Raw genomic sequence first — 25,670 nt, 5'->3', positions numbered from 1 at the left:
TGTGACCTGCAAATATCTGTGGGTTTAAGCATTCTTTAGAACAAGAGAGCATAGCCAGTCCCCTTTTTCCAGAAAGGGAATTAAGATGCGCAGAAAAAGGTGTTTCTTCCTTACCTTTTCTATCCAATATTATAGAAAAAGTGGTGTTAAAACAACTGAGGAGAACAACCTGTTACATAACTATCAATTTGGTTTTCGAACAGCTCACAGAAATGAAGCTCTTACATTTTGTCACTGATTTAATTCATATTGATTTTAATAGGATTGATTTTCTGTTAGTATTTTTGATCTTACATTAGCATTTGATACATTACATCATACAATTTTAATGCACCGTTTTCATGATATTGGTATTTCCTCAATTGTTTATTCTTGGTTTCAATCATTTTTATCTGAATGATCTCAATGTATGACTATTTGTGGCATCCAATCCGCACCATTCAGGTCATCCTGTTTAACATATTTGTTTCCTCTGTCAGATATTAGCTAACAGCCATACGTTATCTTTATGCAGACAATATTCAGTTTTATGAACTTATTTTAACTGTTGATGCAGCCTTAGATAAGTTTTCTGAATGTCTTATGGTTAATAATTGGCTTACACCAGGGGTGGGCAAGTCCGGTCCTCGAGGGTTGCAAACCAGTCGGGTTTTCAGGATACCCCTAATGAATATGCATGAAATAGATTTGCATACAGGTCTCTCATATGCATATTCATTAAGGATATCCTGAAAACCCAACTGGTATGCAGCCCTCGAGGACTAGAATTGCCCACCCCTGGCTTACACAGAACAAATTTATTGAAAGTCAGTAAAACCCGATTTTCTCCTAGTAAGCCTCCTGCAGTGCTATCATTAGATGGAAATATTTCAAGGAAAGTGCATAATCTGGGAGTCATAATTGATACATCTTTATCCTTTAAGCCCCAGGTTGGGAATATTATCCATAACTGTTTTTACAGACTCCGGCTAATACGCCATCTGAAGCCATTTTTGTCTGAAGGCGACCTGAGAACTTAGGTCATCTCCTTAATTGATTACTGCAATGTCCTATACAGAGGTCTTGAGTCAAACAGAGGGGAAACCTCAAACAATAGTAATGAAAACAGTGTATCTGATTGAGCAGATACACTGACACGCTTGCTGGCACCTTTTAGTTTGAGATTTATGTGCTATTCAACATTTAATGAAAACATTTTGTTTTCATTATTATTTTTTGAGGTTCCCCTCTGACTCGTGATTTCAACAATATGGGGTAACTTGACTGTTTGTTTGGTTGTCTGTACCTAGGTCTGCCATATTTGACTCTGAAAGCCCTCCAATTGATACAGAATGCATCTGCACAACTAGTATCTGGTGCTAGGTTCAGAGACCACATTACTTAAACATCTTCATTGCTCCCAGTCAATTGGAAGGTGAAGTTCAAAGCTAGTACACTAATCTTTTAACACACTTCATGGATTAGCCCCTCTGCTTTAATTCACTTTTGAAAGTTTATCAACCAACCCCAACCTTGCATTCTGTATTAAGTAACTGTGTTTATTTAAAAAAACAAAAATAACAAAACAAGAAGATTTGTGCTTTTCTCCTTTGGTGCAGGTGACTCACTGCATTGCAGGGGGGTCATCAAGAACTTCCTTAGTCAGATTTGATTGCAAGTAGACACATTGCTACCTGTTCTTGTGGCCAGTTAAGGTGAAAAATGTAAAGTTAGTCATATTATAGATTGCTTTCTTGGTGATGTTCTTCTAAATTTCTGTATTGCATGCTTTGAAATCTCTCTCTATTTTTCCAAGTTTTGATTTTTTAGTCTTTATCAAGTAGCTGTGTTTGTTAATTTAAAAAAGGCTGGTATCTACAACAGTTGTTTGTTCCCTCCCACCCTGCCCCACACCTACCCAACCCTAGGGTGATTTTTTCTTAAACAGTTCATCCAAGGACTTTTGTATTTAGGTTAAGTGGTTAGACTTATCTAATAACTTGTATATTAGTCAGTATTAGCAGAATGTCTAAATTCAGTGTAATAATTATGGTGCTTATGTTCCAAGACCTGACTTTTGGAGACTTAAGAGATGTCCAATTTGCTTTCAGCTGTCTATAATGAAAAAGCAGTTGACATATCTGAAAGAGGGATTGCTCAAATTTCAGAAAACATCCCCTCCCTGGCAGCATCCAGACTATCTGCACCAGCTCCCACAGAAGATTAAGAAACCCATTAATAAATGATTTACAGTAGGCTCTGGTAGAACAAGACACCCAATTTCTCTAACCGTGCAGCATCTTGAATATCCAACCCTACTCCCACACAGAAGTTGGACATCCAAGATTCAGAAACCCAGGAATAAATGAATTACAGTGGGGTCTGGCAGAATAAGGCCTGTGATGAAGAGACACCCACTCTCCCCACCGTTACTCTTACACAATACCTTTTCTTCATTGGATAACAAAGAAGCTCCAGGAATAGAAAATGAGATGATATCTGAAAGGAATGTAGTCACCCTGTGTACCCAGAAACCCTTAAACATTATCAAAGGTCATAAAAAGAAGCTTCTTCTGCTGGGAGACTCAGTTATCAGAGGAACCAATTTGGGTAATAATTCTGATGGGGACACAACAGTTAAATGTCTTCCAGGATCCTCAGCTAGAGAAATGCCAATGAGATAGTCAACACAATTACAGAAGAAAAGTAGAAACTTCAGAATCAATGTTATCATCCATCTGGGGACCAACGACCTTGCTAGACATGGTATCCCTTGCAGTACAGAAATATTTCCAAAACCTAGGGACAAAGTTTAGACACATGGCAAAGACCATTGCCTTTCAGAAGTATTACCTGTTCATGGAAAGGGGAAGGAAAGGCTCTGCATATAGATAACTTCAGTGTTTGGCTGAAAGCATGGTGTAAGTCAAGTGGTTTTGGTTACATTGGTGGATGGGACAGTGTATGGAACAGTAAAAGGTAGACCATCTTTACAGTATTACATTTGACCTTGGCCAGAAAGAGGATGCTAAGTGAGAAATTCAGAGCATATACTATGAGGCATTTAAACTAGAAGGTGGGGGGTGGCAGAAGGTGGTCAAATTGCCATGTCACCCCCAAGCAAGACAGGAATTAGGAGAAGAAAACAACAAAGTCAATCAGCACAAAATAACAGAAAAGATGACTAAGAAGAGCAGCAATCCTAGGGTGATGAGCTGGAAAGCTATGACCACAGATGCTTGTAGTCTGGGCTATAAAATCCCAGACCTGCAGGCCTTAATGGTGGAAGCAGACTTGGACAAAGTTGCTGTTACAGAGACCTGGTTCACCGAATCTCATGATTGGGATATGGCTATACTGGGCTATAACTTAAAGGACAATGATACTCTTCTGCATCTCTTTCCTTATCCAAGGCAGCAAGGAAATGGACGTATTCAAGTGAAAATCTGAGACCACTAAAGGCAAGAAGGGAACAGTACGCAGCTGTATCGCTCCTGGAGTCACCCGAAGAACGGCCCCCAGCAAGACAAGGCCTGCAGCTCAGAAATTCGACGCACAAAACATATTGCCACCAGAAACACTGTTTTCAAGGCCAATAACTGCAAGGAAATGCTAGGCAGCAGTCGAAGTTAGGCCCCGCTAAGAATTCCAACACCAGGTTAAGACTCCACAAGGGAACCGGTAACCACAAGGGAGGACAAAGATGTTTCACTCCCTTCAAGAAATGGACCACATCAGGATGAGATAAGGATTCACCATTTTCCTGGCCCCTGAAACAGGCAAGAGCTGCAACCTATACCTTCAAGGAATTAAGGGCCAACCCTTTATTTAATCCTTCCTACAAAAATTCCAAAACAAGTAGGACCTTAACTGAACAAGGAAAAACACCTTGATCCTCACACCAAGCCTCAAACAAACACTCGCCAAACCTGCACAAAGGCTAAGGAAGTGGAGAGCTTTCGTGCTCATAGCAAGGTGAAATCACTGCAGAAGAATATCCATGCTTCACAACAAGCGAGCCCTCTCAAGGGCCATACCATAAGAAAAAAAAAATCCAACCTTCGTGGAAGATAGGCTCTTGCTGCCACAGGTTCTTGTGCGGCGGAAGAAGGAGGAGGTCTCTTTTAGGAGTCTTTGCAGATCTGCATACCACTATCTTCTGAGCCAATTCAGTGCCACCAGGAACACTGTCCCCCTGGGGCCTTCGATCCTGCAAACTATTCTGCCCAACAGGGGCCATGGGGGAAAGGCATACAGCAGCTTGTCTTCCGGCCAGACCTACACGAGAGCATTGATACCCAAGGACCTCGGAACGCTCCTGTGACTGAAGAATGGAGGAATCTTTGTATTGCGAGAAGTCACCAACAGGTCTAAGAACGGAAGGCCCCAGTGATCCACTATCAACTGAAACACCTCCTCCAACAATATCCATTCTCCTGGGTCCAGACTCTCCCTGCTGAGAAAGTCTGCTCTTACATTGCAAGAAAAAACAAAAATAAATAAATAAATAGAAACAATATGAGAGGCCGACATCATCTAGAGATGCCCTTCCACCCATTTCATAAGTTGGTCTATTTCCTGCGATAATTGCTAGCTCTTGGTTCCTCCTTGCCAACTGATGTAAGCCACTGTTGTTGCATTGTCCGATATTACTCGGATCACTTGACCCTGCAGTCTGTCGCTGAACTGCAAGCATGCCAACCGGACCGCCTGGGCTTCCAGGCGATTGATGCTCCAGAGAGACTCTTCCATAATCCAGCGTGTCCTTGCGCCGTTAGTTCCTGACAGTGAGCTCCCCAACCCTGGAGACTCACATATGTCGTGAGTATCAACCAGTCCGGCGATGTCAGGGAAACTCCCTTTCTCAGCTAATCTTCCTGCAACCACGACTGGAAGCGAGAGCAGATTTCCATCGGCAAGTGAAGCCAATCCGAATAGTCCTGAGACTGTAGGTTCCAATGAGACAGCAGGGAGCTCTGAAGAGAACACATATGTACTCTTGCCCATGGCACCACTTCCAGGGTTGCCACCATCAGAGTACTTGGAGATAGGGCCACACTGTCGGGCGTATAGTGTTTACCAAACTACGCACCTGTGACATCAACTTTTGAATCCGAACTTCTAGCAGGAAAACTTTGTCCTGCCTCATGTCAAACTGAACACCCAGATACTCCAACAACTGAGATGGCTTAAGACTGCTCTTGACTAGGTTCACCACCCAACCAAGCTCCTGCAACAAGGACATCACCTTGCGGGTCACCAAGTGGCTCTCTTCCAGACCCTTGGCTCGAATCAACCAGTCGTCCAAATACGGGTATATTTGGATTCCATCCTCTCTCAACTTTGCCGCCACAACCACCATAACCTTGAGAAACGTTCTGGGAGCAATGGCTACACCAAAAGGCAGCACCTGAAAATGATAATGGCACCCCAACACTACGAAATGCAGAAAATGTTTGTGTTACAATTGGATGGGAATATGGAGGTAGGCCTTGGACAGATCCAGGGAGGTCAGAAATTCCCCCAACTGCATGGCCATTATCACTGAGCACAAGGTTTCCATGCGGAAATGAGTCACCTGCAAATGACTGTTGACTCCTTTGAGATCCAGGATGGGACGAAAGGAGCCCTCCTTCTTGGGTATAACAAAATAAATGGAATATCGCCCTATAGTTTCTTGAGACATAGGCACTGGTACCACAGTCCTCAAACTGAGGAGCCTTGACAGTGTAGATTCCATTGCCTGCTTCTTCTGCAGGGAGTGGCAAGGAGGCACCATGAACAGGTCCTGAGGAACACAAATTCCAGCGCATATCCTGCTTGTATCACCTCCAGGTCCCACTGATCCAATGCGATCGCGACCCACCTCTGATAAAAAAAAAAAAAAAAAGAGAGAGAGAAGCGTCCCACTATCTCTTGCTCCCAAGTGTGGGTCGGCATACCTTCATTGTAAGGCTCTGGAAGATCCGCTACCCTAGCCTGCACCTTGCTTGGGCTGTCTGGGATGAAAGGGCTGAGACCTGTTGAAAGGCAGAGTCCTCTGAAAGGTCAACCCTCTGTAGGGATGAAACCGCTTGGAACCCCTGAGACGACCCCTCATACCAAAGGGGCACTGCAAATGTATTTATTTTATTTATTTAACTGCTTTTATATACCGGCATTCGTCAGAAACATCATGCCGGTTCACATTTTAATAAAAGGTGTGGAAAATACAGTATAACAAGGGATAGGGGAAAACAGGATAACAATAACCAAAGACAGGCTATGAAGATACAGATCTAAAAACTGAGTTAAAGTAGCAAAATTCAACCATAGATTAAATGACAAGATTAAATGACACAAATACATTAATCAACAAAGCTTATGACAGCTGTACATATAATCAAATTTGCAAGAAGCAACAGTATATAAAGCAACATTACATGGAGCGGGATAAACAGGAAGCAACATTACGTGAGGCAACATTACATAAGGTGACATTACATAAGATAACAAAAGATGACAGGTAGCATTAAATGACGAAATTACATAGCTCAAATATTGGAAGTTCCAATTGACTTGAAGGATTAAGCTGAAAGGATTCAGGATGGATACAACGAGGGACCTGCCGCATAGAGGTGTGTGGAACAGAGAAAATCAAAGGGGGGATAGGGGCTAGGAGAGCAGGACCAAGATGGTAGGGAAGAGGATGAAGAATAAGCTAATCTGGGTAGGCCTGGTGAAACAGCCAGATTTTTAATTGCTTTCTAAATTTGTTTGGGCAAAATTCAATGCGGAGCTTCATGGGCATGGAATTCCAGCAAGTAGGGCCAGCAATGGACAGTGCTCGTTCTCTGGTAGCAGAGAGATGAGCAATTTTTAAGGAAGGAACGTGCAAAGTTTCTTTGTGAATTGATCTAATAGGTCGGTTCTGTTGGACAGCACTGAAGGGTATGTCCAACCAGAGAGAGTTGTGGGAGTAAATGGATTTGTGTATGGTAGTGAGAGTTTTATAAGTTATTCTTGATGGTATGGGTAGCCAGTGTAGGTCCTTCAGTATAGGGGTGATGTGGTCTATCCTATCCTCCGGCAACTAAGGATTTGCCCCACTTACTGGCCAGTTTCTCCAACTCGCTCCCAAACAAGAGCAAGCCTTTAAAAGGCAATTTTGTAAGATTAGCTTTGGAGGTTACGTTGGCTGACCAATTTCGCAGCCATAATTGATGCCTGGCCACTATTACTGAAGCCACTCCTCTAGCTGAGGTGTGAACCAAATTGCAGCCCCCATCTGCTAAAAAGGCAGCAGTGGGTTCCGTAACTGCTCTGGAAATCACTCCAGAAACAACCTCCTGAGAGATAAGCAGAAAAGAGTGAGCCACCAGTGCACAACAGGAGGCTATCTGCAATTTCATTGCCACTGCTTCAAATGCTTAAGGATGGCCTTAATCCTCCAATCATGGACATCCTTCAAGGTAGCTCTTCCTTCCATGGGGATAGTCTGCTTAGAGATGGCACAGACAAACGCATCCACTTTTGGAAAATGCTCTCTCGTGCCACTGGATTCATGGGGTACAGGGCTTCCAAGGTCTGACCCCTTTTGAAATTTGTCTCCGGAGCATCCCATTCAAGATCAAACAATTCTTGAATGGCTTCCAAAACAGGGAAAAAACAAGAGGCTTTATGCAAGGAAACCAAAATGGGATTTTTCTTTAGCTCAGACATGGAACCTGCCCCAGGCACTCCCAGCATCTTCAAAGTCTGGGAAATCAGGGCCGGCAGTTCTAATACAGTTCCAATCCTGGAGGAATTTTCCCATCTTCCAGAGAATCAGGATCAGCCTCATCAGGGCCATCCACATTCCTCTCGGGAATAACCGAAGCTAACCAAGGAGTGCTTCAGCACTTAAACATAGAACCGGAAAAGAGAGGTGCAACAGCCTGAGGATCTGACCTGACAGGATTAGGCAGAGCTGAGGACTGTGCCTAAAGAAAGAATTGCAATCCTTGAAAAAAAATGTTACCCAAGAAAAGGCAGAAGGATCCATGCCAAAACCAGAAGGCACTTGTGCGGGTCCCACTGAGCTGCCATCTCCTGAGGAGGAACCAGTCAAGAGAGTGCCAAGGTCAGGCGTTCCTTCAGACAAGTCCTTAACCAGGCTATCACCAGGCTGGGAAGAACCAGGCTTAGCAAAATCAGAGGAACATAATTCTCCCTGAGCCTCTAAGCAGTGCTGACACATTAGCGGGCACTCCAGGCTGAGATGCCCGAATATGACAGGCAACACAGAGAGAAAGGTGCTTAGGTTTCTTGGTCACCAGTACCATTAGTTCATCAGTGCGCTTAACAGACGACTGAAGATGTGCATACAGCCGATTTGCGCTGAAAAAATTTAAGTACAAAAAATTGTGTGCATAAAAATTAGGCACCCAAGTCTGTGTGTCATAAAACCAAGCGCACTGATATTGCGCCAAACCTGGGTGCAAATATTTTAAAAAAACTCAAACCTTCACATCCCCTAGACTCCATCCCTGCAAACCTTCTAATCTCAATACCAAATACAATAGCTAAGCCCATTGCTAAAATCATCAACTGTTCGTTAACCCAAGGATTAGTTCCCGATTCTCTCAAACAAGCCATCCTGAAACCTCTCCTAAAAAAACCCAACTTATCTACGTCAGACCCAGCAAATTTCCGACCCATCGCAAATCTTCCTTTCATCGCTAAGATCATGGAGAAAATTGTGAATAAACAACTCACTGAATTTCTGGAGGAACATAATGTCCTAGCATCCTCACAATATGGTTTCCGTAAATATCGTAACACAGAATCACTTTTGATATCTTTGACGGACCACATTATTGTAAATTCAGATAAAAAACAATCACACCTACTGATCCTCCTTGATCTTTCGGCTGCCTTTGATACGGTCAACCACTCAATCATGCTTGACCGACTCAAAGATATTGGTATTGATGGTTCTGCCCTTGACTGGTTCCGTTCTTTCCTTAGCAATAGATCATTCAAAGTTAAAATCAACAATAAGCAATCACATCCAATTAGATCCATCTTGGGTGTCCCACAGGGCTCCGCCCTTTCACCAACTCTTTTCAACATTTATCTGCTTCCACTCTGCTTCCTCCTTACCAAGTTAAAAATCAAGCATTACATCTATGCAGATGATATCCAAATTCTCATTCCAATCAAGGAATCGTTACAAAAATCCCTTATGTTTTGGGATAATTGCTTTAAGGAAATCAGTTCACTCCTTTTCCAGCTTAACCTAGTTATCAACACAGACAAAACTGAATTCATAATCATTTCTCAAGATGAAAACCTCAAGTCCAGGGAGACAGTTTTTCACCAAGATGATCAACCTCAAGCTGACAATTGATCTCTTCCTAACTTCCCTTCAACAAAACTAGATAACATCAAAAAGACCTCTCACGTAAGAGATCTAGGCACTCTCCTGGACAACCAGTTGAACTTCAAAAGGTTTGTCAACAATACAACAAAGGAGTGCTTCTTCAAACTACAGGTCCTTAAGAAGCTTAAACCTCTCCTGCACTTTTATGATTTCCGTCTGGTTTTACAAGCAATCATTCTCACAAAAATTGATTACTGTAACTCATTATTACTTGGACTCCCAGCTATCACCACTAAGCCACTTCAAATGTTACAGAATTCAGCCGCCAGGATTCTAACCAATTCTAAAAAAAGGGACCATATTACTCCCATTCTATACAACCTTCACTGGCTCCCTATCAAATATAGAATCCGATACAAAGTGCTGACCATCATGCACAAATCTGTTCACAATCTTGCCCCAATCGATTTAACTCACCAAGTTCGCCCTAATAATCCCACTAGACCAATGAGAAGAGCTTATCAAGGCACTCTCTTCGTCCCTCAAGCAAAAACATCACTAAAGATCAGAGCCTTCTCTACCTCAGGACCCACTCAATGGAACAATCTCCCACCGGACCTTACACAAGATCCTTGCCCAATATCCTTTAAGAAAAATTAAAAACATGGTTATTCAACCTTGCATTTCCAGACTCTGCATTTTAACTAAGCACATTTTTCTCTATGAATGCTTTAGGACATTTATGACTATGCATTGTAAATATTTTTTAAATATTTTTTTTTCTCTGTTCAGTTAAATTTAAATTTTAACTGTATTTGCCCTATTACTATGTATGTTCTGAGTTCTATGTATCGCCGTTCAGGCAATTTTCTGTTCCTTGTAAACCGGTTTGATTTGTATTTAATGCAGGAAGATCGGTATATAAAAACCAAAAATAAATAAATAAATAAATAACTAACTAACAGATACGTTTTAGAATGTGCACACAGGTAGCACGCACAAAAAAAACAAAACTGGGCACACTATTTGGACGCATAGCCGGATGTACTGTGCACACTAACGTTCCTATAGAGGGCAGTCGAACACACAGAAAAGCGTGCAAAAACGCTGCCACAGCCTTTCACATGGTTCACAGGAAAAAGCCTAACAACGGGGCCTACCCAACCTGGGCTGCTCGACAGGAGTGGGAGCAAACGTCGGAACGGTACACCAAGCACAGAGACTGGAGGAAGTTCTACACAACCCCTGTACTCTGTCTCTGACAGACTTTTTTTTTTAAACTTTCCTGAGGTTCAGCCCTTCCCGGCTGAGTACAGAGACAGTCTCTGGCTGCGGGGGGGAGAGGGCATCTGTTATCACTGCTGCACTTGGCTTCCTGCACCCACTTGCCTTTAAGCTGTACAATCAGCTAAGTCCATGCCAACTGAAAAACCAGTTACAGGACCAAAGCACACATTTGAGGGACCAAGGAAGTCACCTCAGGCATTCTCAACTGGGGGAGGGACCATTTGGTATCACTGCATGAGAACGAGGCTTAAATGATTAAAAGATTTCTTTGCTTCGGTGTTTACTGAAGAGGATGTTGGGGAGGTGCCCGTAGTGGAGGTGGTTTTCATGGGTAATAAGTCAGTTGGACTGAATCAAATCACGGTGAACCTAGAAGATGTGGTAGACCTGATTGACAAACTGAAGAGTAGTAAATCACCTGGACAGATTGGTATACACCCCAGAGTTCTGAAGGAACTAAAAAATGAAATTTCAGACCTATAAGTAAAAATTTGTAACCTATCATTAAAATCATCCATTGTACCTGAAGACCGGAGGATAGCAAATGTAACCCCAATATTTAAAAAGGGCTCCAGGGGTGATCAGGGAAACTACAGACTGGTTAGCCTAACTTCAGTGCCAGGAAAAATAGTGGAAAGTGTTCTAAACATCAAAATCACAGAACGTTTAGAAAGACATGGTTTAATGGAACAAAGTTAGCATGGTTTTACCCAAGGCAAGTCTTGCCTCACAAATCTGCTTCACTTTTCTGAAGGAGTTAATAAACATGTGGATAAAGGTGAACCGGTAGATGTTGTATACTTGGATTTTCAGAAGGTGTTTGACAAAGTTCCTCATGAGAGGCTTCTAGGAAAAGTAAAAAGTCATGGGATAGGTGGCGATGTCCTTTCGTGGATTGCAAACTGGCTAAAAGACAGGAAACAGAGAGTAGGATTAAATGGACAATTTTCTCAGTGGAAGGGAGTGGACAGTGGAGTGCCTCAGGGATCTGTATTGGGACCCTTACTTTTCAATATATTTATAAATGATCTGGAAAGAAATAAGACGACGAATGAGATAATCAGATTTGCATATGACACAAAATTGTCCAGAGTAGTTAAATCACAAGCAGATTGTGATAAATTGCAGGAAGACCTTGTGAGACTGGAAAATTGGGCATCCAAATGGCAGATGAAATTTAATGTGGATAAGTGCAAGGTGATGCAGATTGTGTAATTATAGCACGGGTTATTTTTCCCTATGTTGGGTTCCACATTAAGTGCTACAACCCAAGAAAGAGATCTAGGCGTCATAGTGGATAACACATTGAAATCGTCGGTTCAGTGTGCTGCGGCAGTCAAAAAAGCAAACAGAATGTTGGGAATTAGAAAGGGAATGGTGAATAAAATGGAAAATATCATAATGCCTCTGTATCGCTCCATGGTGAGACCGCACCTTGAATACTGTGTACAATTCTGGTCACCGCATCTCAAAAAAGATAAAATTGCGATGGAGAAGGCACAGAGAAGGGCTACCAAAATGATAAGGGGAATGGAACAGCTCCCCTATGAGGAAAGACTAAAGAGGTTAGGACTTTTCAGCTTGGAGAAGAGACGCTGAGGGGGGATATGATAGAGATGTTTAAAATCATGAGTGGTCTGGAACGGGTAGATATGAATCAATTATTTACCCTTTCGGATAGTAGAAAGACTAGGGGGCACTCCATGAAGTTAGCATGTGGCACATTTTAAACTAATCGGAGAAAGTTCTTTTTTACTCAACGCACAATTAAACTCTGGAATTTGTTGCCAGAGGATGTGATTATTGCAGTTAGTATAGTTGTGCTTAAAAAAGGATTGGATAAGTTCTTGGCGAAGAAGTCCATTACCTGCTATTGAGTTCACTTAGAGAATAGCCACTGCCATTAGCAATGGTAACATGGAATAGACTTAGTTTTTGAGTACTTGCCAGGTTTTTGATGTGGCTGCGTTTGGAAAGCGATTGGATAAGTTCTTTAAGAAGTCCATTACCTGCTATTAATTAAGGTGACTTAGAAAATAGCCACTGATGTTACAAGCAACAGTAACATGGTATAGACTTAGTTTTTGGGTACTTGCCAGGTTCTTATGGCCTGGATTGGCCACTGCTTGAAACAGGATGCTGAGCTTGATGGACCCTTGGTCTGACCCAGTATGGCATTTTCTTATGTTCTTTTCTTTATAAAATTCTCCTTCTAAAATCTGAAGCAATCCCTAGTAGGGAGATAACACATCCACCAACTGCTGGAGACTGAGAATACTGGCAGGCTGATGTCACTGCAGGAGTATATATACTGAGATGTCAGTTTGCTCCGTCTCCATCTGCTGGCAGAGGTGCATAACCACTGGTCCCGAGTCAATCTGTTTACATGCTAGAAAATTAAAAAATTACAACTGTCTTCTGCTGAAGAGTCACTTACCCACAACTGAGACAGACTGAGGAGCAAGTAAAGTATTCATCTGGGAAAAAACAACTATGAGCCATATGATCATCTGGGATCTCTCCACTGAAACGGTCACTCAAAGCCTGTAGGATAGACAGCAAGAAATTCCCAGATCAATTTAGACAAAATATCACAATGTAAAGCTGTCTTGATAAAATAGTGGATTTCTAAAAAGATTTTCTTGCACTAAAGCTCTGTATGAAAATTTGTGAGTATAATATTTGGTAGGTATAGAAAGAAGCAGCCAGCCAGACCCTATATTCTTTTCCTGCCCAGAATAAAATCATATTGAAGAAAACCATGCCAAACTCCTTTATTTTCCCTTCTCTATGGACAATATGAGCAACAGAAAAGGGAAAGGAAAATGAATATGGTACAAGAATATAAACAATTTATTGAACTAGCTTTTCCATTAGCCAAGAAGAAATATTAAATAGGAAAATTGGTTCTTACCTGCTAATTGTCATTCCTGTAGTACCACGGATCAGTCCAGACTGTGGGCTGAGCCTCCTGCCCAGCAGATGGAGACAGAGAAAAACTGAAAGGGTATCCTATATCAGGACAGAGCCTACCCTGCATCCCTTCAGTATAAACGTTATCAAAGCAGATAAATAGAAAGATAACCAGCATAAGATCAAGCAAGCAACAAGTAACTGGTAAATTGAATTCAAAACTCTAAACAACCACTCTTACATATATATTCATATTCATCTAGTAGATGCTTCCAGTGCCTTAAAGTTCTGATAGGAAGCAGCTAGATCCTCCAAATTGCTGTGAAGAAACAAGAGGAAGAACTTTGAGCAGATGTAGCAACAGTACCCGGGCTGGAGACTGGACTGATCCGTGGTACTACAGTCACGAAAATTAGCAGGTAAGAACCAATTTTCCTTTCCCTGTATGTACCCAGATCAGTCCAGACAGTGGGATGCACCAAAGCTTCTCTAAACAGGGTGGTACCAAGACAGTCCCCCGCTCGAAGCACCTGCCGTCCGAAGGAGCCAAAAACTGGCGTCTGCACATCGAGGTGATAATGACAAGCAAAGGTATACAGAGACTTCCAAGTAGCTGCTCTGCAAATTTCCTGTGGAGAGACCGACTGACTCTCCGCCTAAGTAGCAGCTTGTGAACGTAAAGAGTGGGCCTTTAAACCCTCCGGAACCGTCCGGCCCCGACAGATGTATGCTGATGCAATCGCCTCCTTTAGCCAGCGAGCAATCGTAGCCTTAGAAGTCTTGTTTCCTCTCTTTGGACCACTCCATAAGACAAAGATGATCAGAGACTCAAAACTCATTTGTAACCTGTAAATATCATAGTAGTACTCTTTTCACATCAAGGTGCCACAGGTCACCACCAGGCGTGTTCGCAATGTCCTCAGGAGAAAAAGCAGAGAGCTCCACCGACTGATTGACGTGAAAGGAAGACACAACCTTCGGCAAGAATGACTGTACCATCTCTAGGGAGACCCTGGAATCAGAAAATCGGAGAAAGGGCTCCCTATAAGACAACGCTTGGAGCTCAGACACCCTCCTAGCGCAACAAATAGAGACGAGGAAAACGGTCTTGAGAGTCAGATTCTTAAGCGTAGCCTGCCGGAGGGGTTCGAAGGGCGCCTCGCAGAGAACCCGAAGCACCAAGTCAAGACTCCACGAGGGACAAGCAGCCCGGACAGGCGGAGTCAAATGCTTGGCCCCCTTGAGGAATCGAATGACATCAGGATGAGCCGCCACTGCGTAACCATCGATACTACCTAAGAGGGACCCGAGAGCGGAAACTTGTACCCGTAAGGAGTTGAAAGATAAACCCTTAGAAAGGTCATTCTGGAGAATTGAGAGGACCTGGGATACCGGAGCCTTGGGTGCCGGCACTCCGGACTCAGCAAAGACACTCTCAAAAACTCTCCAAACCTGGACGTAAGTGAGAGGTAGAAGGCTTATGGGCCCGCAACAGAGTGGATATAACTTCTTCTTTATATCCCTTCCTTCTTAATCGCCGCCGTTCAAAAGCCAGGCCGCTAGACAAAAGCGATCCGCCTGATCGAAAAATACTGGACCCTGTCAGAGCAGGTGTGGAAGATGGCCGAGGCGAAGAGGACAGTCTGTCGCGAGGTTCACTAGATCCGCGTACCATGGTCTGCAGGGCCACTCGGGTGCCACGAGAATGACTGGTCCCAGATGAAGTTCTATTCTTCTAAGTACTTTTCCCACCAGGGGCCAAGGGGGAAACATGTACAGGAGAACGTCATGAGGCCAGGGAAGAACCAGGGCATCCACTCCTTCCGAGCAGTGCTCCCTTCTGCGGCTGAAGAACCTGGGAGCTTTTGCGTTGTTCAGAGTGGCCATCAAGTCTAAGTGGGGGGGGGACCCCACCTGCAGATGATCAGAGCCATCGCTCCGGACAGCTCCCCCCACTCTGAGGTCTAGACGCTGACGACTGAGGAAGTTGGCTTGAACATTCTCTTCCCCGCACTGTGGGAAGCTGCAAAGCGATCTAGGTGAAGCTCCGCCCAGGCGAACAGCTTGCTGGCTTCCAGAGCCACCAGGCGACTTCTGGTGCCCCACTGTCGGTTGATGTAGGCCACCGTGATGGCATTGTCCAAGAGAACCCGCACCACCTTGTGATGGATGAGAGGAAGAAAGACCTTGAGGGCTAAACGGACCACTCGGGCCTCCAGGCGATTGATGTGCCAGCAGGATTGGACTGGGGACCAGTATCCCTGCGTAGATTGAGTCTGACACACTGCTCCCCATCCTGAGAGGCTGGTGTCCGTCGTGACAATGATCCACTGAGGCATCTGTAGAGGTATACCCTTCAGGAGGTGCACAGCGAGAGCCACCATTGCATGTCAGTGATGGTGGAGTTGGAGAGCGGGAGAAGCGTCCAAAACTGTTCCGACACCGGCTAACAGTGGGACAGCAAAGCTTTCTGTAATGGACACATATGTGCAAAAGCCCAAGGAACCAGATCGATAGTAGAAGCCATGGACCCCAGGACCGGAAGGTAATCCCAGACCGTGGGTAGCGAGAGAGAGAGAGAAAATTGCACACGTGATCTATAAGTTTGATTGCCTGAGCGTCCAGCAGGAACACCTTGTCGACCCAGGTGTCTAAGCATGCTCCCAGGAATTCCAGAACCTGGAAGGGCTGGACATTGCTCTTGGAAAAGATGGCTATCCACCCGAGGGAGGTGAGGAAAGCCAAGACTATCGACCGCTGACCTGCAGAGAGCCTCTGACTTGGCTCAAATGAGCCAATCATCCAGGTAAGGATGAACCAGGACACCATCCTGGTGGAGAGCGACTGCCACCACCACCATGACCTTGGTAAAAATACGTGGCGCAGTGGTGAGCCCGAACGGAAGAGCCCGAAACTGGAAGAGCTGCCCAGAATGTTGAACCGGAAATACTTCTGATTGTTGCAGTGCACCGGTATGTGCAGGTAAGCCTCCGTTAAGTCGAGTGAGGGCAGATATTCACCTGAGCGAACCGCCACTATCACCGCCCTCAGGGTCTCCATTCGAAAATGGGGAACCTTAGGGGCCCGGTTGACTGTTTTGAGGTCCATGAGAGCCGCAAAGCAGGCTCCCCGCAAGCTTGGCAGGCAGAAGAATGCGGCATGATCAAAGGGAGCCACTGCAAAGTCGATCAACTGAGCTGGGCTGCAAGGGTAAGCGTATGCAGGCGAATGAACCCTGCACGCAACCTCTACTTAATCAGAGCAGGGAGAAATTAAATCTGCTTTGTCTGCCAAAGTAATTGCTTTTATTTTTGGAGCAATTGCAGGGGAATTGATCTTCCCTGCTGGGAGACCTGAGGTATTAGCTTCTCAGGGTCAGTGCAGCCAGAAAGGGGGAGTGACTGGACCACCAGTATCGCCCCAAATAGCAATCAGGTCACCAGGAAAGGGAGCCTAGGCTGAATAATCAAGGGGCAAGCCCCCCTAGGCTCCCAGCAGAGCGAGGAGACAGATGTCTCCGTCAGAGCAGAGGTTTTGAATGCAATCAGAGAAACTGTGCATAAAAACAATTTGGATCCTTTTTTTTTTTTCCAAATTATAAAAGGATAGTGAATACTTGCTTGATCTTGCAAAAAATCTGATAAGAAAACCTCACAGGGAAAAAGAAATTGAGGAAAAGAAGGGAACCGCAGGTTCAGCTGCCTACATCTGCTGGAGACAGAGAAATACTGAAGAGATGCAGGGTAGGCTCTGTCCTGATATATGATACCCTTTCAGTTTTTCTCTGTCTCCATCTGCTGGACAGGAGGTTCAACCTACAGTCTGGACTGATCCGGATACGTACAGAGAACTAACATTTATTTTGTGAACTGCATATTACCCAAGACAGATAATCAGAACAAAGCAAATATATTGGACAAAAGATATATAACCAAACTTCTTTTGACTGAGAGTCTGGTTTACTAAACTTTTTCCCATAGATACGGCATGAGAGAAACTTTAGTAAATCAGACCCAAAGTCCTCTTACATGGAACCTAACTTCCCCTTTATTTTTCAGTTCTTGCCCATGCAATCCTACAATACATTTTCAGAATCTATCATCATCACCCCTTCAGTTTTGTATTCAATAGCTCAATTGTCATGGAGTTCTGTCAATATCAAATGTCTGGATAAGAAAAACCACTCTTCCCTCCAAAACACAAACACACACACAGACTTTGCCCTCCTTTCTAGAAAAATTGTATGAAAAAGTTTTAAATTAGTTTTAAATAAGTCATGAGTTACCAAGGCAAATGATCCTTAACTTTAGTTGCCATGGCAACAATGCTCTCTCCTATTGTCCCAGAAATTGAAGTATTCACCCTGAATATCACTCAGTACCTGAATGTCATAGTACAAATGTCATGAAAAACATTTACACTTTGTAGGCTATAAACATCAAATTCAAAAGAACATTTTTATAAGGAAATTATTTTGCAATATAAAAATTAGTGTCAAGGGGTACATCGCTCCCTTATCACTTAATTTTCCCCTTGTAAAACTGTAGGGAAAACTTTGGCACTTTTTAGACCCAGGGTGCAGGAATTGATTGAGCCCAGCAGTATAAAAGCCTGGCTGAGCATGTGCAATGTGGTTGTAATTTTGGTTTTGGAAGGAAGTAGGATTTCTTATGGGATGCTCATGGGCCCTACAGCCTGCACCAGTTTGGTAATCAGGATTGTGCTCTTACTAGTGCCCTCTCAGACCCAGAAAGAATCTGCCCTTGAGAAAGAAGATTTTTTTTCCCTTGATCTGCTTCCAGTTCAGGAGGGAAGTCATCCCTGCCTGAGGGGGAATATGATAGAGTGCTGCTCTGCCCTGCTACCAGTCTAAGCGGGGACTGCAGCTGCCAGAAAAGAAAAATTTTGAAGAGTTTGTTTTTTTTCTGTTTTTATGAGGATGAATCTTATCACCAATTTCTTCCCATCCAAAGAAAGAAAGACCTTTTCCCTACTTTCCTGTCACTAGGAAGGGACATTGACTCAGTGTTTGGATACTGAAAAGACTGAGGCACTTGGAGTTTTTCTTGTATTGTACCAAGAGATTCCAAGCGTCTTTTTTTTGTGATTTTTTTTTTATTCTGATCACGTTTTACTAAGTTGCAGTAAAGTTTTATTGAACATCACTTCAAGTTTCCATATGCCAACTGAGACAAGATGTGAGTACATCTTAGATATTAACTGTGGAATGAGAGACTGTTCTAGGGTTCCCACCCCCATGAGCCCAGGGCCCTGAAGGATTGTCCTCCTCCCCACCGGAAGAACCCCAGGGGCCTACTGTGGAGTTTGGACTCTATCCGAGAGAGAGAGAGGGAAAGGAGATCCAAGAGGCAGTGGCCCAGGGACTTGTATGCCCCTACATTCCAGGAGTCACCCGAAGATAGGGTTACACCAGAGCTACTGTCAATTATCTCTGCCAACTGATATATGGAAACTAAAACAAGTTAGAAGCATCCTTCCCTGTGACTTGAAAATAAGTCACAATGTCTACTGCTCTATGTACTCCTCCCTTATCTCTGTTATCTTGATAGCATAGCAACCTTCTCTACAGGTTGGGTCATTATATGTACATTTATGATAGTCCACAATCTAAAAATGATAGGTGCAAGATAGACTCCAGGATAGTCCCACTGCCTCCCCCAGAATGGAGCACCTGGTCTCCTAAACACCAAGGAAAAAAAAAAAACCTGATCATCAAATCAGGTTTCTCACTTGATAGCCTAATATAGCACTATGCATGCTATACTCTAAGATGTCAAGCACTTTATACTTTTCCACCACCATAAGGAATTTGAATGGCTCACCTTCAGAGCTTTATAAATCACACCTGGATGGCGAGGAGAACGGGTAGTATTGTTCTCAAGATGGTGCTCCACAGTGCGTCTCAGCCCTGAAAAGTCCGTTGGTGGATTATAGGTTCGTGTTCCTTTGTAATCTATGGAGCTGAAGGCTTCAGGGAAGCGGCTCAGTTTCCGGAATCTTTCTTGGATGAGTTTCTCTGGCATCTCTGAGGGGTGTTCTGTATAGTATCCACAAAAGGCAGGAACAAAAGACATGTATTCATTTCACATTTAGTGATAACTAAGTTAGCTACTACTTTTGATAAACATTCCCAGTTGTGGAAACTTACTTATTGGGGGAAGAAAAAAAACAGGAAGCTTTTATAATACTGTTCATGTTTCTTTTTGCCTGAGAGGCGCATGAAAAAAAAAAAAGGAGAAAAATATGTTTACTTCCAGTTTTAATGTAATAACTAGTTTGTGCATGGATGAGTACTTCCATATTTGCAGTTTGACCTGCCCGAAGGTCAATCTGCCAATCTTAAGCATCAGTTTAATGGGGTATAAGGAAAGTCCCTTCACAATGGGAAAGATATTTACACACTTCCCATGTATAATCTTAACTTGCACATGCAAGACACAGCATACCCACTCAATTTACAGAACATCTGGTTTGCTGCAAAACAGAGAACTATATTCTAGTTTCACTTCAGTTCTCCAAATGGACTCAAATATACCTAAATGGATAGAAATAAATGTGTGACTCCCAGTCTGTCTTATCTTTTCACCTACCTCATTGTGTGTTATGAAAGTGTAATCCTTAAATGTCACAAACCTATTTTATGCATTACATTGCCAACTCTGATTACCCAGCTGCGGAATTCAGCCAATAATGTTCTTCTTGCTCCAATGGTCATGCACACGTGATTACTTAGCAATGTCACAAAGAGATTTATGATGCGTTTTCCCTGTACCTCCAGGAAGGAATGCCAGTACGTCTATGTGATGTAGTCTGGCAGAAAATCTACTAGGTTCTAGAATGAATTTTTAATCTTTCTGAAACTAATTTCAGACGCTTTTTTACACTATGGTACTTTCACAACTTAGTTTCATAACCCAGATTTGCACACAATAGAGTTCCCAGTTTTGTTTTAAATAGTTCCCTGGCACTGAAGATTTGGGTTCCAATATGATTTGGAAAACAAGTTAATGTTCTCAGCTCATGTCCCAATGATGCTAGTCCACATTACACAAATTCACTCACAATCTGACACTAATCTTAGCCAATCTGAAATATCTCGAACAGGTCAAAATTGAAATATACTGGCAATGTGTAGATTAAGTGGCAAAGCGACAAGCAAGAATTAGAACTACACCTTCCAACACGATGATTAGTAGTCACTAACAGCTATTACTAATATACCAATCTGTCACTTTTATGAGCAACAATATTAATGACTTTTACCCAGCCACTTTAAGAAAAAAAAAACCTATTTGCTAACATTTGTCATCTTCTCTTGTGTTCTATTAAAAAGGTATTTGTAAATTAAACATTAGTTAACATCCAGACTTGTTTTTGAAACGATAAAAATCAAAATATTTCATGCTGTGGGTAAATGAATCCTCGACAAATTGAAAAAAAAGAGCTAGGTCCTAAAAATGAAAATCCAGAAACACAAAAACGTTTCTTTCAGGCTTAACAGCCCACAACAGTTATTTCCAGGCTTCACGGCCGGGTAAGAGCCACAAATGAACGGACCGGATGGTTCAACCTGGTCATGTTGAACACGTCGTCAGGCTTGCAGATGCGGCTCTTACTATAAATACAAAAATTTCTTTATTCACACTTTGAAGTCTCTTAGTGCGCCATAAGCGAGTTTCAAGTGATATAGGTGGTAAATGAATCCTGCCATGTGATGGGGAACAGAATTTGGGGCAATTATTCTTGTACCATTTAAAAGCAGGAACACAGCAGAGGGCAGTGACAAAAAATATTTTTGAGCCAAGGTACCAAGAACTGCAGAATAACCAGATTACCAGCAATTCTGAGACATAATACCTGGTTTGGAGAAAATCTAGAATTATGCCTTTTGAGTCCTAGAAGACTAGGTCATTTCTGTCACTCTGGACACTTATCCCATAGGTTTCACTATGACTGGCATGGGCCAGCTCTAAACAATAGCTGTACAACATGAAATAAATGCTCTTCTACCTTTAAAGCTATTGAACATAGAAAAAGGGGGCAACTATGCTTTCATCATTACAAATCATTTCTGAGCATGGAATAATGCTGAAGGGTCTTTTCTCCCATTTTGTCTCTAAGAAAAAAACAAGCTTAATAAATCAGGCTCTAAGAGTAAACACAACAAGGTTATTAAATATTTAAAAAATAATTAAGCAGAGGTGCAAATCGCCAGATTTTCTATTAAATAGTGTATGAAAGAGCATTAATACTTCATACTGTATACATAGGCTCTCAATCATGCACATATACACGTTTTCTCTTTCACTTATATAGGCTCTTAATCTCACACACACACACACACACACACACACACGCTATCTTTTCATACTTACACACAGGCACTCATACACATACATGCTGTCTCCTCCTCTCACACACATGGTCTGTCTCTCACTTACACAGGAGCTCTCTCACACAGACTCTTAATCATAGATACACATGATCTCTCTCCCACATTCAGGTTCTCAATCATACACTTACATTCGTGCTCTCTCTCACACAGAAAGGATCTCAATCATACACACATACACAGATTTTCAAATCATTCACTTACATACATGCTGTCACACACACATAATCTCAAGTACATATACTTACTTGCTCACTAACCCAGTCTCTCCCACCCCCACCGAACTAACGACAGCAGCAGCCTCCTCCACTTCCAGCCCTTGCGGCCTCGAGAAAAGACCGTGGGGGCTGACGTTGCGCCTCTTTTGCTCCGCACTGCACTGCTCTTCTTCAGGCCATTGCTGCATACACTAGCATGGTCTCTTCTTCCCGCGCATGCAGCTGCTGACCAATACTTCCTCTTCTGGGCCGTGGGGGGGGGGGGGAAGAAGAGACCCTGGCTGGTGCCATTGACTCCAGCTCTCCTGCAGCTTTCCACCCAGATTATCAGCATTTTAAGCCTGGGCGAAGGATGAATTCCTATTTAGCTGGGGCAGGGGGAGCAGCTGGGTTAGCGGGGGGGACCTGGAAGTGTGGCGACACACCAGATGAGAACTGCTGCTCTAGAAAATGTTATGAAACACTGGATAAAAATGTCTTATAGCCACCAAGAACAGAAAATATCATGTGCTTTAAAGGATAACCACTAAAATGAGGATTTTAAAAACCATTTTGACTTTGCACCAGCCTCTCAGAAAAGCAAAAATTAAATCTGGATTTAAAATGACAAATATTGTGCTCTATATTAAAAAAAAAGAAAGTAAGAAAGGCTGCAGGAACATTTCATGATACCTAATTTCCTTTTTTGGCACAGAAATTTGTACATGGTTATAACAATGTTTGTTATGAAGAAAGGCTCTTGTATTTGGAGAAGAACTGACAGAGGAGATTTATTTATCTATCTAGATGTTTTACATACTGTAGTTCCATGTTAAGATCCCAACTTTTTACAAAAATAACATTCATAGCTAGAGGTTTATAAAATAAGTGGTTACTAGTTATGTTTAAATCTCTTTATTATTTCAAACACAAAGAAAGATTATGAGCACATGGTTCATACATCATATGGTGTGAAACAAGTTAATGGGCAACAGTTATTCACAATTTCAAATACTACTAGGAGACACTCCAGGAACTTAACTGGAAGATTTCAAATACATTTTTAAAAAGTATTTTTTTTAGTCAAAGTACTATTAAAGAGTAAAATTTGTTGCTGGAGAATGTGGTCAAGGCTAATAATATAGCAGGATTAAAAAAAATGGACAAGTTCATTAAGTATTAGGTAGACTTAAGAACTGCCCTTTTACTTCTGGGAATGAGCAACAGGGAATGATCTCCTCTTTAAGATCTAATGGGTACTTCCAAGTGACCTGATTGGACCACTGTCAGCGATACAACACTGGACTCAATAGATTACTGGTCTGAACTAACATGGCACCACTTATATGAATGTGTAATAAATACATTATTAAACAGAGACTGCTCTTCCCTATAGATAACCAGCTATGAAATTAAGTAGGTTAATGACACTAACAGCAGCGCAGCTTTAAAAATGCTCAGTGTACATCACGATGTGCTATGACCTCCAAGATTTCAAATGAACTGAAAGGTTTTGAAGTATCAGGAGAATTGAGGGCACATGAAAAGTGAGAGTTTTCTACCATCCATAGCTCAAATTTGAATGAACCATTCAAAAGTTATTAGGAGGAGGAATGAGACATGTTTGATTGGGGGGGGGAGGGGGAAGAGAGAGACAGATACAATGATTGTACAAGGCTGGTTTCCTTATAAGAAACTATGTAAAGAGATAGGATTTTTGTATAAACTAACATAGCCTTTGACTGTTAGGGATTGGAGAAGAGCAGTTGTAGTCCCCACTTTTCAAAAAGGTAGCAGAGAGGAAGCTGGAAACCCACAGGTTGGTTAGCCTGACCTTGGTGGGAGGAAGATTAATAGAGACGCTGCTGAAGGAAAGGATAGTGAACTATCTACAATCAGGTGGGCTGATGGACCGAGGCAGCATAGATTCATCAGGAGAAGGTTCTGTCAGACAAATCTGATTTAGTTTTTTGATAGGGTGACTAGAGAATTGTATTGAGGAAGAGCACTCTGTGTGATCTACTTGGATTTCAGCAAAAAACTTTTGATACAGTTCCGCATAAGAGGCTTGTGAAAATGAGAAGCTTCGCAGTGAGGGCCAAGGTGGTGGAGTGGATTACAAACTGGTTGACTGATAGGAGTCAGAGTGTAATGGTAAATGGAACCTACTCTGAAGAGAAAACCATGTTAAGTGGAGTGCCACAAGGATTGGTACTGGGACTGGTTCTCTTCAATATCTTCATGAGCAGCATTGCAGAAGGGATAGAAGGTAAAGTTGTCTATTTGCAGATGACACTAAGATCTGCAACAGAGTTGACACACCTTAAGGAGGAGAGAGAATAAAAATATTTAAGAAAAACTGAACAGTGGTCAAAGATTTGGCAGTTGAGATTCAATGGCAAGAAGTGCAGAGTCTTGCATCCGCTGTATATGATGGGGGATGAAAGACTGATGTGCACGGACCAAGAGTGATCTTGGGGTAATAAATGTCTGGAAATTTGAAGATGTCACATTGCTTCGCCAAGGCAATAGCTAATGCCAGAAGAATGCTGAGCTGCATAGAGAGAGGAATAAAGAGCAAGAAAAAGGAAGTGATTCTGCCCTTGGTGAGGCCTCACCTGGAATACTGTGCTCAGTTCTGGAGCCCATATCACAAAACGAACAGAGAGAGAATGGAGGCAGTCCAGAGAATGGAGACCAAAATGGTGTGGGTCACTTTCGGAAGACTTATGAGGAATGGCTGAAGGATCTAAATATATATAGCCTGGAAAAGAGGAGGTGCAGAGGAGATGATACAGACTTGAGATTTTAATAATGCAAGAACTTTGAATCTTTTCTGTTGGAAAGAAATCAGTAGAACTAGGAGTCACAAAATAAAACTCCAGGAGGAGAAGATTCAGAACCAATGTCAGGAAATAAGTCTTCATGGAGAGGTTGGTGGATGCCTAGAATGCCCTTCCAGAGATGGTGTTTAAGACAAAAACAGTCAAGGAACACAAAAGGGCATGGGATAAACACTGTGGATGCCTAAAGACTAGAGAATGGAAATGAAGAAAAGGGTACATGGGGGGTAACTTGCAGGTACAGCAGTTACTATCCTTAACCAATAAGCCATCATGCTTTTGATGCAACTGCAACATTACTCTCTGCTTCAAGAGCAAGGGGAAAAGGGGAAAAGAAGAACTGGATTCAGACAGAGGGCCCTGACTTTTACGGTCTGGGGAATTGATATGTATAGCAGTACCCTACATGGAGCAGCAGTTACTACCCTAACAAAAGGCATGAGATTATTACCCTTAACCATAAGAACATGCCATACTGGGTCAGACCAAGGGTCCATCAAGCTCAGCATCCTGTCTCAAACAGTGGCCAATCCAGGCCATAAGAACCTGGCAAGTACCCAAAATCTAAGTCTATCTCATATTACTGTTGCTAATAACAGCAGTGACTATTTTCTAAGTCAACTTAATTAATAGCAGTTAATGGACTTCTCCTCCAAGAATTTATCCAATCCTTTTTTAAACCCAGCTACACTAAC

The 25,670-nt window shown here is 42.6% G+C and overlaps 1 protein-coding gene across 6 annotated transcripts in view; it reads right to left on the bottom strand.

Moving 5' to 3' along the window:
• Positions 1 to 25,670, bottom strand: part of ZFYVE1 (zinc finger FYVE-type containing 1) — a 118,430-nt gene that overhangs the window by 62,839 nt on the left and 29,921 nt on the right. For 5 of the 6 annotated variants that reach the window (XM_029598716.1, XM_029598718.1, XM_029598719.1 and 2 more), the window contains 2 exons: positions 19,366 to 19,580; positions 13,047 to 13,153 (listed from right to left, as the gene is read on the bottom strand). In XM_029598716.1, coding sequence (XP_029454576.1) covers positions 13,047 to 13,153; positions 19,366 to 19,580 — 322 coding nt within the window. Of the gene's footprint in view, positions 1 to 13,046; positions 13,154 to 19,365; positions 19,581 to 20,133; positions 20,384 to 25,670 lie in introns of those variants that run through there. The other variant, XM_029598722.1, reaches the window with a different exon arrangement.

The sequence above is a fragment of the Rhinatrema bivittatum genome, chromosome 4 (genome assembly GCF_901001135.1).
Source record: "Rhinatrema bivittatum chromosome 4, aRhiBiv1.1, whole genome shotgun sequence".
NCBI lineage: Eukaryota > Metazoa > Chordata > Amphibia > Gymnophiona > Rhinatrematidae > Rhinatrema > Rhinatrema bivittatum.
This window is presented reverse-complemented; position numbering and strand designations above follow the sequence as displayed.